The 15,460-nt window shown below is 41.2% G+C and overlaps 2 protein-coding genes across 2 annotated transcripts; one reads left to right on the top strand and one right to left on the bottom strand.

Annotated features, from left to right (window-relative positions):
* Positions 1 to 2,756: 2,756 nt before the first annotated feature.
* On the top strand, positions 2,757 to 9,152 carry LOC111857550 (uncharacterized). The gene is made up of 2 exons (XM_023838530.2): positions 2,757 to 2,939; positions 4,572 to 9,152. The coding sequence occupies exon 2, from the start codon at positions 4,579 to 4,581 to the stop codon at positions 6,133 to 6,135; it is 1,557 nt and encodes a 518-aa protein (XP_023694298.2). The 5' UTR covers positions 2,757 to 2,939; positions 4,572 to 4,578; the 3' UTR covers positions 6,136 to 9,152.
* A 2,800-nt stretch (positions 9,153 to 11,952) lies between these two features.
* sprn2 (shadow of prion protein 2) lies at positions 11,953 to 15,369 on the bottom strand. Its single transcript, XM_072709226.1, has 2 exons — positions 15,290 to 15,369; positions 11,953 to 13,707 (listed from the first exon to the last, which is right to left on the bottom strand). Exon 2 carries the CDS (start codon positions 13,692 to 13,694, stop codon positions 13,179 to 13,181), a length of 516 nt encoding a protein of 171 aa, XP_072565327.1. The 5' UTR covers positions 13,695 to 13,707; positions 15,290 to 15,369; the 3' UTR covers positions 11,953 to 13,178.
* Positions 15,370 to 15,460: the final 91 nt, after the last annotated feature.

Genomic DNA, 15,460 nt, shown 5'->3' with positions numbered 1-15,460 from the left:
TCACAATAGAACACCACTTACTATTTACAACATAAATACACAATTACAATGTTATTCACAGTTATTTACAGTGAAAATGTGGTGCAAGGCATGCTGGTATGTGAATAATTTTAGTCTCTATTGCCTTGCCCCACTGCGTCACATTGACCCCACCTGAGCAGTCAGCCAACCCCAGAGACCCCACATTCATCACAAAGCCTCACAACTGCTGCAGAGACTGGTGCTGCCACTGCAGTTGTAATGTCACAGTCACCAGAGTCCCTGGGATATCTTCATCCTCAGCTGCAGGTCGGGCCAGGGGACGATCCGACACTAGACGATCGCTGTGCAGAGCTTCAGACATTCCCCACTCCAGCAATAGATGACATTAGAGAAGCACTTGATGATCTCCCCCAGTCCCCTCCAGTAACTGTCCAGCTTGGGTAATTGCCCTTTCTTACCAATAGGGCAATACACCCAAATTGGGTCTCTGATGCCAAAGTCCTGCCCGTGGCTGTGTGCATCATAGATGTGCTGTTGGGCAGTTGCTGTGCCTTGGTGCTGTTTGGGCCACTCCTGGAGGTACCGCAGGTACGCCATACCTGGGTCCTTTGGTACCTCCAGTTGTCGGGGCGGCCCAAACATCAAGTCCATCGGCGTGCACTGCTCCCCCTCAAAGATTAGCATTGCCAGTGTGTACCGCAGCTCAGTATGCCCACATGACCAAGGGCAGGTGGTGGTCCCAGTCATACCGGTGGTGGGCAACCTGAATGGCAAGCTGCACTGCAAGCACGCAATGAAACTGCTCCACCACCCTATCACTTTGAGGGTGTAGTGGGGGCCAAACACCTGTGCTTCACTATGCAGCTCCTCGGGGACACCGAAACAGCAGAACTCCTCCAAGAGCTTCCCAGCAGTGGTCACTGAACTTTGGTGGGGAGTGGGGTACCCCTGGGGCTACTTAGTAAAAATATCCATTGCCACGAGGAGGTAGGAATTCCCAGAGTCAGTACAGGGAAAAGGGCGCAGTACATCCACCCTGGCCCTCTCCATCGGCACTTCCACTTGAGCTCTGGACTGGTGGCTTGGTCCCTTCTGGGCCATGCATGCGTCACAACAGTAGACCGACAGCTCGATGTCCCAACTGCAGCCAGGCCAACAGGAGCGGCAGGGCAATTTCCCCAAATTCACATTCACAAACTATTTAAAGAGGTTAAATTAAGGCCTAGATAACCTCAAATTACAATCATTAGTTATTAAACAGATTAATAAAGCTTAATTGCAGTGCTGAGGAAATATACATTGCCAGGGCTCCAGTGGTGTAATGCACATTTGTAAACAGGTGTCACATTTCAACCATTACATCAGCATCTTCTCTTTGACTGTTTGAATCAGTGTATTATTTTGAATAGAATAGTTGCTTATTTGCTATAGCAATTAAGAACTATTGAAATCGGACATTTGAGATGAGGAGCAAATGTGCATCTGAATTTTTATTTTATTCAGTATTCAGTTTTATGAAGATAAAGAATTACATGGAAGATCGCTCTAAATCCATTTTAAATTTCTGGCTTTTCAAAATTTCCTTAATATCAGGACATGTTCACGTTCAATATGTTGATATTACCTGATCCATCTAAGTTGACTGTTTCAATCACTTTTAGTCAGCAGTTTTCTAGTCTTTACACGAGTTCTCAAAAGAACCTAGGCAAAGACTTTTTTAATCATAAGCTACTGTAACTTTTTTGAAAGTTCATACAATATATAACTAACAGAACACATCCTTATAATGTTAATAGTATATCAGAACTATTAATAATGCTGTAGCTGAAACTGTCATTGTTACAAAAAAGGTTTATGTTAAATTATATATATGTATTATATCCAGCTGTCTCACCCACTTGGTGACTCGGCACTGCTCCCAGTAAAAGGGCCTTCCACATATATAGGAGACTCATGCTTTGAGTAAGCACAATCTTAGTTTTAAATTAAAATTCTGCATAAGTAAGTTACGCTGTCTGAACAAAAGTAGAGTATAGCAAAATATAAAACTGCCAATTTCGCTGAAGCAATCTGGATACGTTGGTGAAGCCAGAATTACAGGGTTCGTTCACTTGGGCGGGACCTTGGCCACTATATGGTCCTGTCAAGGAGTTCAACGGACATGTTCACTTAGCAGATGTTAACTAGATTTTTTGTGGAGGGTTAATGCTAAAATGCCTTATCTAATAATTTATTCTGGTTTATTTTGCACCTTTTTTTCTTTTTGCATTTTTAAAAAAATACACAACCCGTTGATGTACTTATTTGTACTGTTTGCTACAAAGGACTTGTTTTGGCAGCGGCGTTTCACTCAGACTGGGTAATTCTAAGTACTTGATAGTTAAACTAAGCATTTTCATACAGGAAAAAAGGTTGCCAAAAAGGGAACCATTTGCGGAAACATTTTTTTCAGTACGGTGATGGTTTAACAGTGTGCAAGTGCGGCTTTCCAGTGGACGATTTAATTATATTGGCCTATTGAACATACACAATCTTATTTTACACCGTACCAAACGGTCTGTTTAGTAAAGTACGAAAAACCCCTATCCGGTTTTCAAGAAACACCTTTCTAAGTAAAACTGCTTACTACTACTAGTTTTTTCTTATGTAGTACTTTCCATAGCGATGGAAAATCTAAGTGGCTCCTTTCTCCTTTAAGCCGTGGACTTCAAGCATCACGTGAACGCGCACTCATCTTCCCATATGACCGCAAAGCTCCTCAACAACCCATTTATTTCCAGCATTACCGTAAGTCTTAAGGCAAACGCGCATTGATATAGGGGCTGAGAGCCCGGCATAACGCGGACAACCGTATTACAACGTGGCCCTCTAGCTGGACTTGTTAGAAGACGGCTGATCCAAGCTGATTAATCTAGTGTTGTTATTCACAGACGTCGCGTTTAACCTAAAAGATCAAGGTAGGTCATAAATCTTCTAGATTAAATTTAAGTGAATGTGTTCTTTTATTCTGTCTTATAATAACTTGCATTATATTTCGCTTTCGTTACACTCCATCAGTCGTGTTGCGATTATGGATTTATCTGGCGCCTAAATACGTTTAACAGGGAGAAAAACGGGCCTTTGTTTGAAAATAACTATTATAAATGTATATATAAATATATATATCATAAATACTTTAATATACTAAAGATAGAACACCATATCGGTCAGAAACGTTCTTTACAGTTTTAAATTTTATCGGGCAAGCCGGTGTATTGTAAATAAATTAGATGTTCTTTATAATAAAGACTACTAATAATCGCATCGTTTTGCTTGTTGTTTTAATAATAACGGCGAGTATTGTCGCGTACCAACGCCATTTTAAAAAGGAGACGGCGGCTATTAGTAACACCGACTCCAGCTCGGACTGAAAGGAATGACGCGCTTACAAAAAACACGTCTTTCCCGATCGCACTAACCTTCATAGCCAGTGTAAATGCTATATAATGCTATATCATCATTAGCAGCGGTGCTGTAATTGTCTTGTTTTACTCCTAAGCTTAACGGTTACGAACACGGCTTGTCATTTAAATGAAAGCGGGGTGGGGTGGGGCGGAGGGGGGAGGGTTGTAAATGCTATTATGGAATCTGTCGGTATCAGAGCATCGTCTCACCAGCAGACTCAACATAGATATTTGTACATTTATCTACATTTCTGGTTATTATTGATTTATTTTTTAATTTCCTGTATTCTATAATTTTCAAATTCATTTTCTATAGGGACCTCTCGGATAAACTCATTCCATTACATGCATCTACTGCTGTATGCTGTACTATTGTGCATTTGATTAATAAACTTTCATTAGAGCGCTTGTTAAATATTTTTACGCGTGATAAATAATTGAGTCCGGTTATCAGCGCATACGTCACCTAGCGTAAGGTCTACAGTAACGATAGTCCTGCTGTCAGTGTCTAGGGAAACAAATTGGCCCACGGGTCGCAATAAGAGTATCCGTGAAGCACGTTTTCAATAATGCGAAGTGTACTTTTTTTTACTGAAGCCCTGTGGTTTGTCTGTCCTATATTATGTATCTACTTTTATACAGCCGTTAAATTAAACTTACTGAAACAAGGATATATGTAGTATAAGTTAGTGGAGGAATGATTAACAGAGATATAAAATAATTTAAAACTAAAATATATTTTTTTAATCGAACTTCCATCTCCTACTAACATTTGAATGGCTTTACAAACAATTTGTCAAGTATTTAATTATTAATGACCTCTAAATGAAACAGATTAATGTCTAAATTATATAATAATAATTATATATAATTAATAGTTAATAATAATAATAATAATAATAGAAATTACCAAAATATATCATTAACAGTATAGGTATCTAAAACCAGAGAATCTTGTATCTTAACTCTTGTTAGTGTTTTACAATTTTTCTATGAATCTAATGTTTGATGCTGGATGTGTTAAAGCAGGAACATTTTTGATGCATGCCATCCTAGTAGCTTTTCCTTTTGCAGCACACTGGTTCTTACTCGAGGTTTCTCACGAGGCCTTTACCTGATTTCTCCCTTCTCTGTCTCTACCTGCAGTGCAGCAATGAAGCTGCTGTCAAACCTGTTGCTACTGTCTCTGGTCCTTCTGCTGTTGCAAGGTCACCTCAGCTGGGCAAAGCGTGGAGGAGGTGGGGGCTTTAGCTTTGGCAAGAAATCCTCAAGCAGCAAAGGGCACACAGGAGGATCACGCAAGCCAGGACAGGGCACACACATGCAGCCTGGGCAGTACCCCAGGCAGCCAAACCAAAACCCTGCAGGAGGGTACCCCGCGGCGGGCGGGTACCCAGCGGCAGGCGGATACCCTGCGGCAGGTGGATACCCAGCGGCGGGCGGATACCCAGCGGCGGGCGGGTACCCAGCGGCGGGCGGATACCCAGCAGCGGGCGGGTACCCTGGAGCAGGAGGGTACCCTAACCAGTATCCAGGAAGAGGTGGTGTTAATCCTGGTGGGTACCCAGGGGCAGGAGGGTACCCTGCAGCGGGCGGGTACCCAGCAGCAGGAGGGTACCCCGCAGCGGGCGGGTACCCAGCGGCAGGAGGGTACCCAGCCAGAGCAGGTATGAATCCAGGAGGTTATCCAAATCAGTATGGAGGAGGAGTCTACCATGGTGGAGCAGCCTATCCTGGAGGTTACCCTCACAGGGGAGCGACAGGGTGGGGACAGCAAGGTGGTTTTCCTGGGGGTTACCCAGCAGGAGGTGGAGGGTATCCAAACTGGAACCCTAATAATCAGATCCTGAGTCCACGCTATGGTGGAGGCTACGGGTATGGTGGCGGCGGCGGGGGGTTTGGAATGGGAGGCTCGCCGTTTTCCCGGACAGTGCATAACATGGGAATGGGTCCCTCTATGAAATCCAAGGGATTTGGCAGGAACGCAGCCCTGGCAGCAGGAGTTGGAGTGATGGCGGGCATGGCAGTGGGCTACGGCTTGGGGCGTTTCCCACGGCCTCATTTCCATTTCAACAGTCCACAGGAGGAGTACTACTACAATCAGTACATGTACCGCCGCTACGGCAGAGTTTCCACCGATGAAAACGATTTTGGCCGCGACTACCAATTCAAGCCGCCTCCGCAATCGTACGAGAACTACATGGACTCCTGTATGAAGCGGACGGACTTGCTACAGGCGCTCAACTCTCAAGACCACCGAGAGGGCGATGCTCAAACCACCAACCAGGACACAGCAGGGGATACCCTGATCGTTGGCACTGGTGGTGGGGGAGGTGCAGAGGCCCCGTCTACGACAGCTAACAGCTCCACGATCGGGAGCTCCTCAAACGACACGAGGAACGTGTCGTCCACACAGGGGCCACGGAGCCCGGAGCCCATGCTTCCGGCACTTTCTGATGCTAAAGAGGAGGATAACGACGATACGGTGAACATACTGGAGATCGGCTACCCTGAGCTGATAGAGCAGATGAAGGCGCGCCGTTGCGTGGAGCTCTACGTAGTCTACTCTGAGCGCTTCCTAGAGAAACAAACGGGGGAGCTCATCGACACCAAGGCGAGCGGGGTGCTGCAGTGCCCACTGAGCCAGGGGCTGCTGGCCCTCCTCACTGGCTTTGCCCTGCTCCTGGCCAGCCTTCCTGCACTAGCGTGATGCACGAGTCAAGCAACTGCAAGAGAAGAGCTCACACCATCATGTTCCGCAAAGCCCGGAGATTTATAGTACTCAAGGATGACGTCCTGTCACAGCTTCTCCAACCGATCGCCAGTGTGATTTCTGCTGCCATGTCTCCTTTCACGTAGGTCCTTCGGCATTTTGTGTTGCAGTTAAATTTTCACAACCGACTGGAGTCAATGATGACATAAATTATGGAGCAAAATTGCATCACTGGATAAATACTACACAATAAGCGTACGCATGAACATGACTAGACATTACGTAACTAGTCACAAGGTTACCATGGTAAGGGACCAAAATATTAAACAATTTAGGACATTTGATTTCATGGGAAAAACGTTACATAAAATAATTAAATGTTCCCGAGCCAGCTAAGGCTGCATGACACTGGGTAAAATAGGAATTACATTTTTTTTCCATCAGAATTTAGATCATATTTTTCTCTCATGATTCTTGAGATATTAATTTCTCTCTTTATTATTTGCATTACATGTAGTTGGTTCCATCTTCATAAAGACAATGGGACAGTCACATCAACTTTGCAGAAGGAAAAGGCCACGGTCCTGTTTAACTACTTTTCATCTGCAAGAAACACTAAACACGAAACATAAAACTCATCTATTCTTAATTATAACACCTTTAAAATGGTTTTCTACAAATTCATCATTTTCCTAGACAGCTGCAACTTTTGCAAAACATGAGTTACATACTATGCTTTTAACTGCCATTTTTGTCTTTGTATCCAAAACAATTCCACATTTGACCCCTTTTTGATACGAGCTCCACATTATTGCTTAAACTAGGGTTGGAAAAAATGTTCCTCTTTCTCAGTCAACCAGAGAGGTATTCTCTAGGCTAAATCATTTTGTTCATGATTTTGAAGCTTTTTCTTACATCGTATGACACACATTTGTTTTCGGATTTGATCCCTCTTCATGTGTACTGTTAGTCACATGGTGTAACACAGTCCTGTCATTTGTTGATACAGCTTAGGGAGAAAAGGGGAGCGCTTGATTTGATGCTACAGATCTGAGATCTCTCTGCTAATGTTAACACGACACAATCATTATCATGTAAGAATGAGGTTGCATAGAGGTATGAATCGAGATCATGATTTAAAAATGATTAATCGTGCAGCCCTAAGTACCAGCTGCAATGTTATCGGCAAAACTTTAGAACTGAAGGTAATGTATACTGTAAGTTTTTGTAGCATTTTAGGCGTAGGCTGCCGGAAAATAATTCAGAACTGCTAGATCCACATGTTGCTATGGGCATAACACTTTTGCACTTTTTTTTAATTACTGAATATTATATTTATAAACAATATGCTGAGACAAATAATATATACAAAAGTTCCTAGTGTATGCTGCATGGCAGACCTAGAATCAGGCTTATTCTTTACTGTTTTTGGTATTGTACTATTAATAATGGATTGTTTCACGGATGTTCAGGTAAAAAGAAAAAAACTCCTTCATCATGACACTGGTTCCCAAAGGCAGCTTCATTGTCACTGTAGGCTGGATGTGATCAGACACAAGCAGGGTCCTTTAATGAAACCGACCATGACGTTAAAGGTTCTCTTCTCTAGTGTAATTTTCAGAGTTACAGTAAGACACCAAAAAAAGATGGAATAGAATTAAGTCACAGATTCGTCATATTTGAAGACAAAGTACATTTGTCATTTTTGTGAATCATTATGACTTTGGCTAACCTATTTAGGAATTCTTATACAATGCATGGAGAAGATACATGTGCAGTGTGTATTTAATAGATGTACTTATGTTTATCAGTGAGTCTGTCTCCGTGCACCACATATGGCCTCTCTCTCATTATCCCTGGATGTCTGTCGCTTAAGTGCTCTTACTTCTCATACACTCTCCATTTCAAGGATCCTAAAGGCCTGAGGTTCAATACCGTGTCTTATTGCTGTGGCGGAAAGTTTTGACAAAAATGCATTGAAGTCAACGGGAGAGAACGAGGGATGAAAGAGGAGTGCAGGTCAAGATGGTGGTCTGAAGGTGTTGGGCGATGTGGCCTGAGGTTGAGTATCGAGTGTTGTTGCTGTGGCATGAACACTGGCCGAGTAGGAAAACTTTGAATGAGTCATACCCCTTTTCTACAATGTGTCATTTGTACACAGCTGTTTCATACATGCATTTCATACGTGTATTTCATACATGTCTTGAAGGTGAATGTAGAAGGTGAGAGCAGCCTGTGTGTTTCGCTGTTTCAGTGAAAGTTCAATAACTTCAGTTCTGTATAATCCTCCTATAATCCTTCTAATATAGCGTGACATCTTTTATACACACAAATTTACACACTGAGAGCGGATGGCTGTAGATTTAAAACAATCTCACCTATATATAAGAGGTACCTATATATACTGTAAGAGGTAATGGCAAAATCCCATACTTGTACTTGCAATAGATGCTCCTTAGGATGCCTCTATGTATTGATTCTTTCTACACCCAATTTTGTGTGAACAGACATAAGCTTCTATATTTGATCTGCATTGTCTGAAAGGGCACTGTTGTCTTGTGAACATAATAAAGTTCCTGTGAATTCTACAACTGATTTAATCTTTGGTTTCCTTAAACTGCCAGTAAGTCTGTCACTTGTTTGTGTTTGTATATGTTAAATAAAATTCCCCAAGCATTATTTTCTTCCTCGTAACGCCACTTATTTAAAACTGCCATGGACTGTAGGACTGGAGAATTGGTTTCTTTCTGTCTCTTATTCACATGTTTGTAAGTTGGGGGTGTGGCTGACATTAATCAGGGCTAAGACACTCATTTCACCTGTGCCTTACTACCAATTATGTAAGAGCGTTCTGTCCCCACCCCTGTACCTTGTCATTGCCCATTGCACGACTCGGCACTCGTTTCGTTGTTTCCCCTTGTGCCGATGCTGGAATTTTGTTTTATTTCTTCCTTGCTGTTTTTGAAAACCATTCTCCACTCCAACACTAAAATAAAGGCTGAGTTCCTTCCTTGTTCCTGTGTCATATGGTTCTGTTCATTGTTCCAATAATGAATAATCACTGCAATAGTTTTTACTTAATTATTTCAGTACACCAATTTCACTTTAATGTTGAAATAGATGCTAAAACATAGAATGATTTCATAACTAGAGAAACATGTTTTCAACAAACACTAGCAAAGGCAGCTTATGGTTAAGCTTACTTCAGTGAGCAAGGAACGATTTAGGCTACAGTGTGTAAGAGTAGTCATCAGGGGCGTTGCTAGAGATTTTGGGCCCCATGAAAGCATATCATATTAGGCCCCCCAGTCCAAACCAATCCAGTTATTTTCCTAATCTTGTAGGGCCCCTGTCACTCAGGGGCCCTTGGAATCGTCCTAGCTTTCCTCCCCCTTACGGCGCCCCTGGTAGTCGTAAACGATAATTTGTCTCACTCTTACATGACAATAAGTAAACAGAAAATATAAAACACTGTCATTAATGTCAGCTACAGCAGAGGTGCAGAAAAGGTGTCATGACTGCAAGTTTTCCCAAACTTTGGAAGACCGCGTGCGAGCCTTTTTTGCCGCGTGAGGCTCCGGAGCTCTTCTGGTAGGCGCAACCATGTTGCATGGTTTTTGCAGGGTAGTAGGAGATGTCTCATTAACATTTATGAGAGAAGTGCTACATGATTTGTCAGTGCATGCCTTACAAAATAGTGCGGCACTGCTGGCACCGGAGATATTATACAAAACTATATTGGAATTAAGTCTATAATTGATATAGTTTTAACGGTGCCAGCAGTGAAACAACTAGCCAGCTTATTAGTGGAATAACTTTGTATTGTAAATGAAAACCATGCCGCAGGTCCAATAAATAAAATATTGTAGCTCTTGAGTGGCGAAGAGATTATATCAGGTGGACAGTAAGGTTAAGTTATTAGCGGGCTGTTTTATTGCGCGATTCTTAAAAGGACAGCGTTAACGTGCTCCTGAGGGGATAAAATACTTTCCCTTACAATACGCTACGCGTCAACACTATAATTCCACGTCGACGCATTTTTATAATCGACATCGTCGATTACGTCGAGTAATCGTCCCAGTCTATTTCACGGTAAGATAACGTGAGCTGCCGGGATAGTATAGTTGCCTTAACTGAAAAAAATCATTCCAGTCATCAGAGAAAAAAAGTTAGGCTACTAACGCACTACATCAAAACATTTACATTGCAATAATGTATGGCATTAAATAAATAAACTTGTAACTACGTAATTCAGTAATACAGATAATAAAACCTAACATACCGTTCCAGGGCTGTCAACTTTGGTCAGCTGGTTGGCGTGAGATTTTCGATTTCAGACAAATCCGCACACGCATTTACACCTTTGTGACAGTTTTATTCCCTTGTAAATGGTCTGTAGGGTTCGCAAACTACCCCAACGCTTTTGCTGCAGCTAATTTTAGGTTTATAATGTAATAATATAAATTTGCCGTAAGATTTCTTGTACGAGCGTGAGAGTCCGAAAGCGTGAGTGTCACGCCAGATGCGTGAGAGTTGGCAGCCCTGCTGTTCACATTGGCCTCAAGATTATTTAGCGCTTGATTCCCCTGCACTTCCTGTTGTGGCTGAGCGTGCACCTGACGTCAGTTGCTGAGCGTGCAGTGGCTGAGAGTACACGATCTGCAGCCAGACCCGTCTCCCTATTGGCGCGACCGCCGGAACATTACCTACTGGCTCTGTGACACACGATTGACAGCCTCGTTGCCATGGAAATATCTGACAAAAACATATTAATCGTATTAACCGAGTTAACATTCAGAAAGATGTTTTCTTCTCTCAACCAATCAGGATTTGGCAAAGTTCGAAATTAGCAATTAAAAGGAATTCATATTGGTTACATAGCCAACAAATCTCGCTTCGTGATATGGACCACTGATCAGGAAACCAAACATTTTTCCTTCACTGACCCTAAGGCCATTCATGAATTACATGCTGCGCTGGGGGTACACATCGGGCAGCGCGGCATGTTGGACCGATGCCAGCCATGTAAATAATGTGAACAGTTGTGTGTAATTAATGCTTAGTGCGCTAAATTAGATCGTACTGTAATGTCGTGTATAGTGTTTAAGCAGCTGGGGAATAAGGATGGAATAAGGAAGAAGGAATGAGGTGCTTGATGATTCAAAGCAAAACAGTGCTCCCATGTTGAACTTATTTCGTCTTATTTGTGCTGCCACGCGCACACACACAGATTGATTGATAGGTGTCTATAGTTTAACTACAGCCGGGTGTCATCACTTCGCGTTCAGGTCGTTGATAAATGGTTGCTATGTACGAGCCAAGTTATAGTTATACAATAATTTGCCATATATTTATCTGTAACAAAGATACAATTTATCATTGGACCAATTAATCGTTTATTCATCCAAAGTTCTATTTATGTTAAAATTTCATACTTTAGAGAAATATGGAGAACTGATGTAGCGTCCACATGCACCTCACCATGCCTCCGTTGTTAAAACACTACGTTGACTGATTTCAGTAACCTCATTAGGCCTATAACACTGATCTATAGATTCTACCACCCGGTTACCACATAAACTGCAGTGTAATACAAGAAAAGAGTGAATATGTCATCGAAATGACGAGAAAACATTCTTAAATGTGTGCTTTAACCCCTGAATATGAAATTCATAATTTATTTGTATATATTACATTGTGGAGAGCAAATGTCCCCATAATGAGATAAAAACCAGTTATTTTTGGTCCCCACAAGGGGAAACTCAATTTTATAAAAATCTGTGAATGCAAAAGAGAAATGACAGAACAACTAAAAATGCTAAAAGTCTTGTATTTCATGTGGTTAATTATGGTTATGGCTGTCATAGTGTAGGGATCAGGGTTATGCCCAAAGAAATCAATGGAGAGTTTTCACAAATATATATACACCTAATTAATGTATCTCTCTCTCTCTCTCTCTCTCTCTCTCTCTCTCTCTCTCTCTCTCTCTCTCTCTGTGTGTGTTTGTATTCTGCATGCTCTCTCTGTATTACAGAGGTTTCCTTCAGGTACCTTGGTCCAAAAACATACCGTTTTGCTGGTTCCTTCCATCCACCCATCTTCTAACATATGGTTGCTAATCATTCACATTATCTGCATTGTACAGTTAATGTTTTACCTTCATCCCATTTTTGAGGGGTTCTCAAATTACTTTACATCCAGTTGCTATTGGATTGATACAACAGAGAGTCAATAGTCATTGAGTAATTCTGAAAAGCTATTTTGCATACCATGATAAAAAAAGAATACGCAAAGAAAATCAACAATCACGTTTTGGGGTAACAGCTTATTATTTGAAATTTTTCTGCATACATATTTGCAAATATATGTAAATACTTACTCAAAGGCGCTCAACTGAGGCAAGATTCTCTGTACTCAAGAGCCGTGTTGTAACCTTATCTATTACTATATCACTTCTATTGAAACGCGCAGGTTGAGCTCACTGTTTCTCTGCTATGATATGAAAAAAATGAATGTCAAGATGACAGAAATTCTGTTGCATGCACACTAACTATATTATTAACAATATATTGGAGTCATTGACAGACATAATTAGGATTAACTGCAAAGCCTTTTGACCTAATACAATATAACTCTCTGGTAATGTCTGACTAATCTTTACATAGGCAAAGAATTTGCATCATCTCTCACACTAACCAGAAAATCACATTGTTTGACAGAATTCGAAGAGGTGGCTGTTACTCGTAGACTGGTTGATTATGGTACAATGGACTGATGGTGGTAATTCATCTACCTGAACATCACCTTATCACATTTAATCATGTCTTTGTCCCACCTTTAAATTAGGCCACACAGACAGCATAAAAATCAAAGTTTCAGTACAAAAGTATTCATAGATTAATACAACATATTTCATTTCTATGAATAGCTCTGTGCAAAAGTTACTCAGAAAATGCAGAATTACTAAATACTAACACAGCATCCATAAATATGTAATCATTCGCAGAAATTAAATAATATTTTCAGCAGACTATCCCTATTCATTGTTCCAGCAGGAAGCAGACCAGTGAGGTGATGATGGTGAAGGTGTTGGGCAGGCTGGTGGCAGAGGAGCGCGATCTGACATGGTCTCCTGAAGTCCCATTGTGGAACTCCACGTCATAGGCAATGTCTCCGTGTCGGACCCCCGGGGGATAGTCACCATACCGGTCATATCCATTGTAGCCGTAGCCTCCATGGTCATATCGCGGCTGTCCCATAGAACTGAGTCCGCGGCTTAGCATGGCCCCCCCCACAACCCCCGCAGCTGCCGCCCCTGCCATCTTAAGCCCTGTATTGGAGGAGCTTTTGCTGTACGAGGGGAGGGCTCCAGCGCCGTACCCTCCCCCATAACCTGGGCCTTGCATGGGTTGGTAGCGAGCACCCACTGCTCTATTAGCACCCATGCTCCTACCCCTCCAGGCTGTACCACCTCTCTTAGCCTGGACAGGAGGACACAGGACTGCCATCAGCAGTGCCCATGCCCACAGGAGAAAGAGTCTGCGCTGGCCAATCATCTCTGGAGTTAACCTGTAACAACATCCACATGAACATGCAATTGGTTTTTATGTGACAGAACTGTATGTAGACTCTGAAAATGATCTAACACTCTTAGTTTTCCTCAAATACAGTGGATAATCTCCTTCAGAGAACAGAGGTGCCTTGACACTGGAGAAACTTATTACCTTAGTACAGAGGTGGAAAGTTCAGGTTTAGAAAGTACAAATCCAGACCAAGATTTTGTTTTAACCAACCAGTTGAGTACTCTTTGACTGTGACTCTTCATACTCAACTGACTTGATATATTAATATAATCTTACTGATTTAATGGTGTCACACTCAATGTCTGATATTCAGGCTTTTTAAACACATGTGCATCAATTTTCCTAACTATATTGGTTATGAATAAACTTGCAAATGAAAAAATTACACAGTTTTTCAATTACCTGTAAATGATAATGACCATTAATCTAAGTTTAACACTAATAGTCAGTACTGTTATTTACAATTTACACCTGCAGTTTCAACTAGCTAAATTTATTTGAGGATGTAAGAAATGTAATTGGAGAGTATGTTTTGCTGCCTAAACAAATTTGGTTAGCCAGCATGAACATATGAAATGACTTTCAAATTCAGTTCATGATATTGATAGATGACTGAGCTGCTTAATAACAAATCATAGCTTATTGTTGAGTTCAGATGATACTGTTTCTATTTCGAAGAGCTTCTCAGGTTTCATTGTCTGGAATGTTAATGGGTTGACGTAAGAGAAGAATACCAATCATTAATTATTAAGTCATTGCTAACATAAAAAAAAATAGTACTGCAAAGATGATCATTTTTATATAAATACAATCACGTGTTGCTGTAACAATTTATGTTTGACTAAATCATTTTTATTTGAACTTGCATTTCTATACGGATAAGTGAATACCTGGTTAAGGAGGATGCACTGAGCTGAATTTACTTTATTCTATTAAAGTATGAAACTTAACTCAGTGCTATATTAAAAATGAGACCGTAAAGGACTCACTTGCCAAAGTCTGAAGTGAGAAAAAAATATGGCAACAAGACAGATATTCTGTTAGGATTAGGATTAACTACAAAGTCTTTTGACCTAGTACAATATAAATACCCAATCTGATGATAGACTAAATTTTCCCAAGCTGGATTATTTGTACCATTTTATACACCAAAAAGCTAAGAACCGAGTGAACACATCGTATGAAAGAAGTCAAAGAGACTGGAACTTCTCACATGTCTGTAGACTGGGGCTGATGGTGGTATAGCAGAATGGTAACGGCATTTCATCTAATCACTTCATTCCATTTAATCTTTAAATTCCATATTTTTTCTAAACCTGATCACATGGACATAAATAAAATCAATGTGCGATACAATACATCAATGTAAAATCCTTTTGTTTCTAATAATAATCAAATATAGTTGCTAAATTTTATGTGTCTTAGACAATGAAGACTATGTTATTACTATAATATAATTAATGACACTTAATAATATGCATTACAGTTACAGAAGCAATCGTTCGCGGACACTAAGGAACAGTTCGAATGAAACGTCCTGTTAGGGATTGAAAAGCAATGCCTGTTACCTGCTGTTAGTGCTGCTCCTGCCAGGGATGGTGATGTTCTTTGACTCACCTTTCCCGGTGTAAAAGACGCTGTTTTTGTAGCTGTCTCCCAAAACGTGGTAGCCAATGCCTTGGCAGGGGCTGTGCCAAGCAGCATTACTGATTGCCTGATTACCACCCCCTCTCCCCATA

Source organism: Paramormyrops kingsleyae, chromosome 2, assembly GCF_048594095.1.
Source record: "Paramormyrops kingsleyae isolate MSU_618 chromosome 2, PKINGS_0.4, whole genome shotgun sequence".
Lineage (NCBI taxonomy): Eukaryota > Metazoa > Chordata > Actinopteri > Osteoglossiformes > Mormyridae > Paramormyrops > Paramormyrops kingsleyae.
This window is presented reverse-complemented; position numbering and strand designations above follow the sequence as displayed.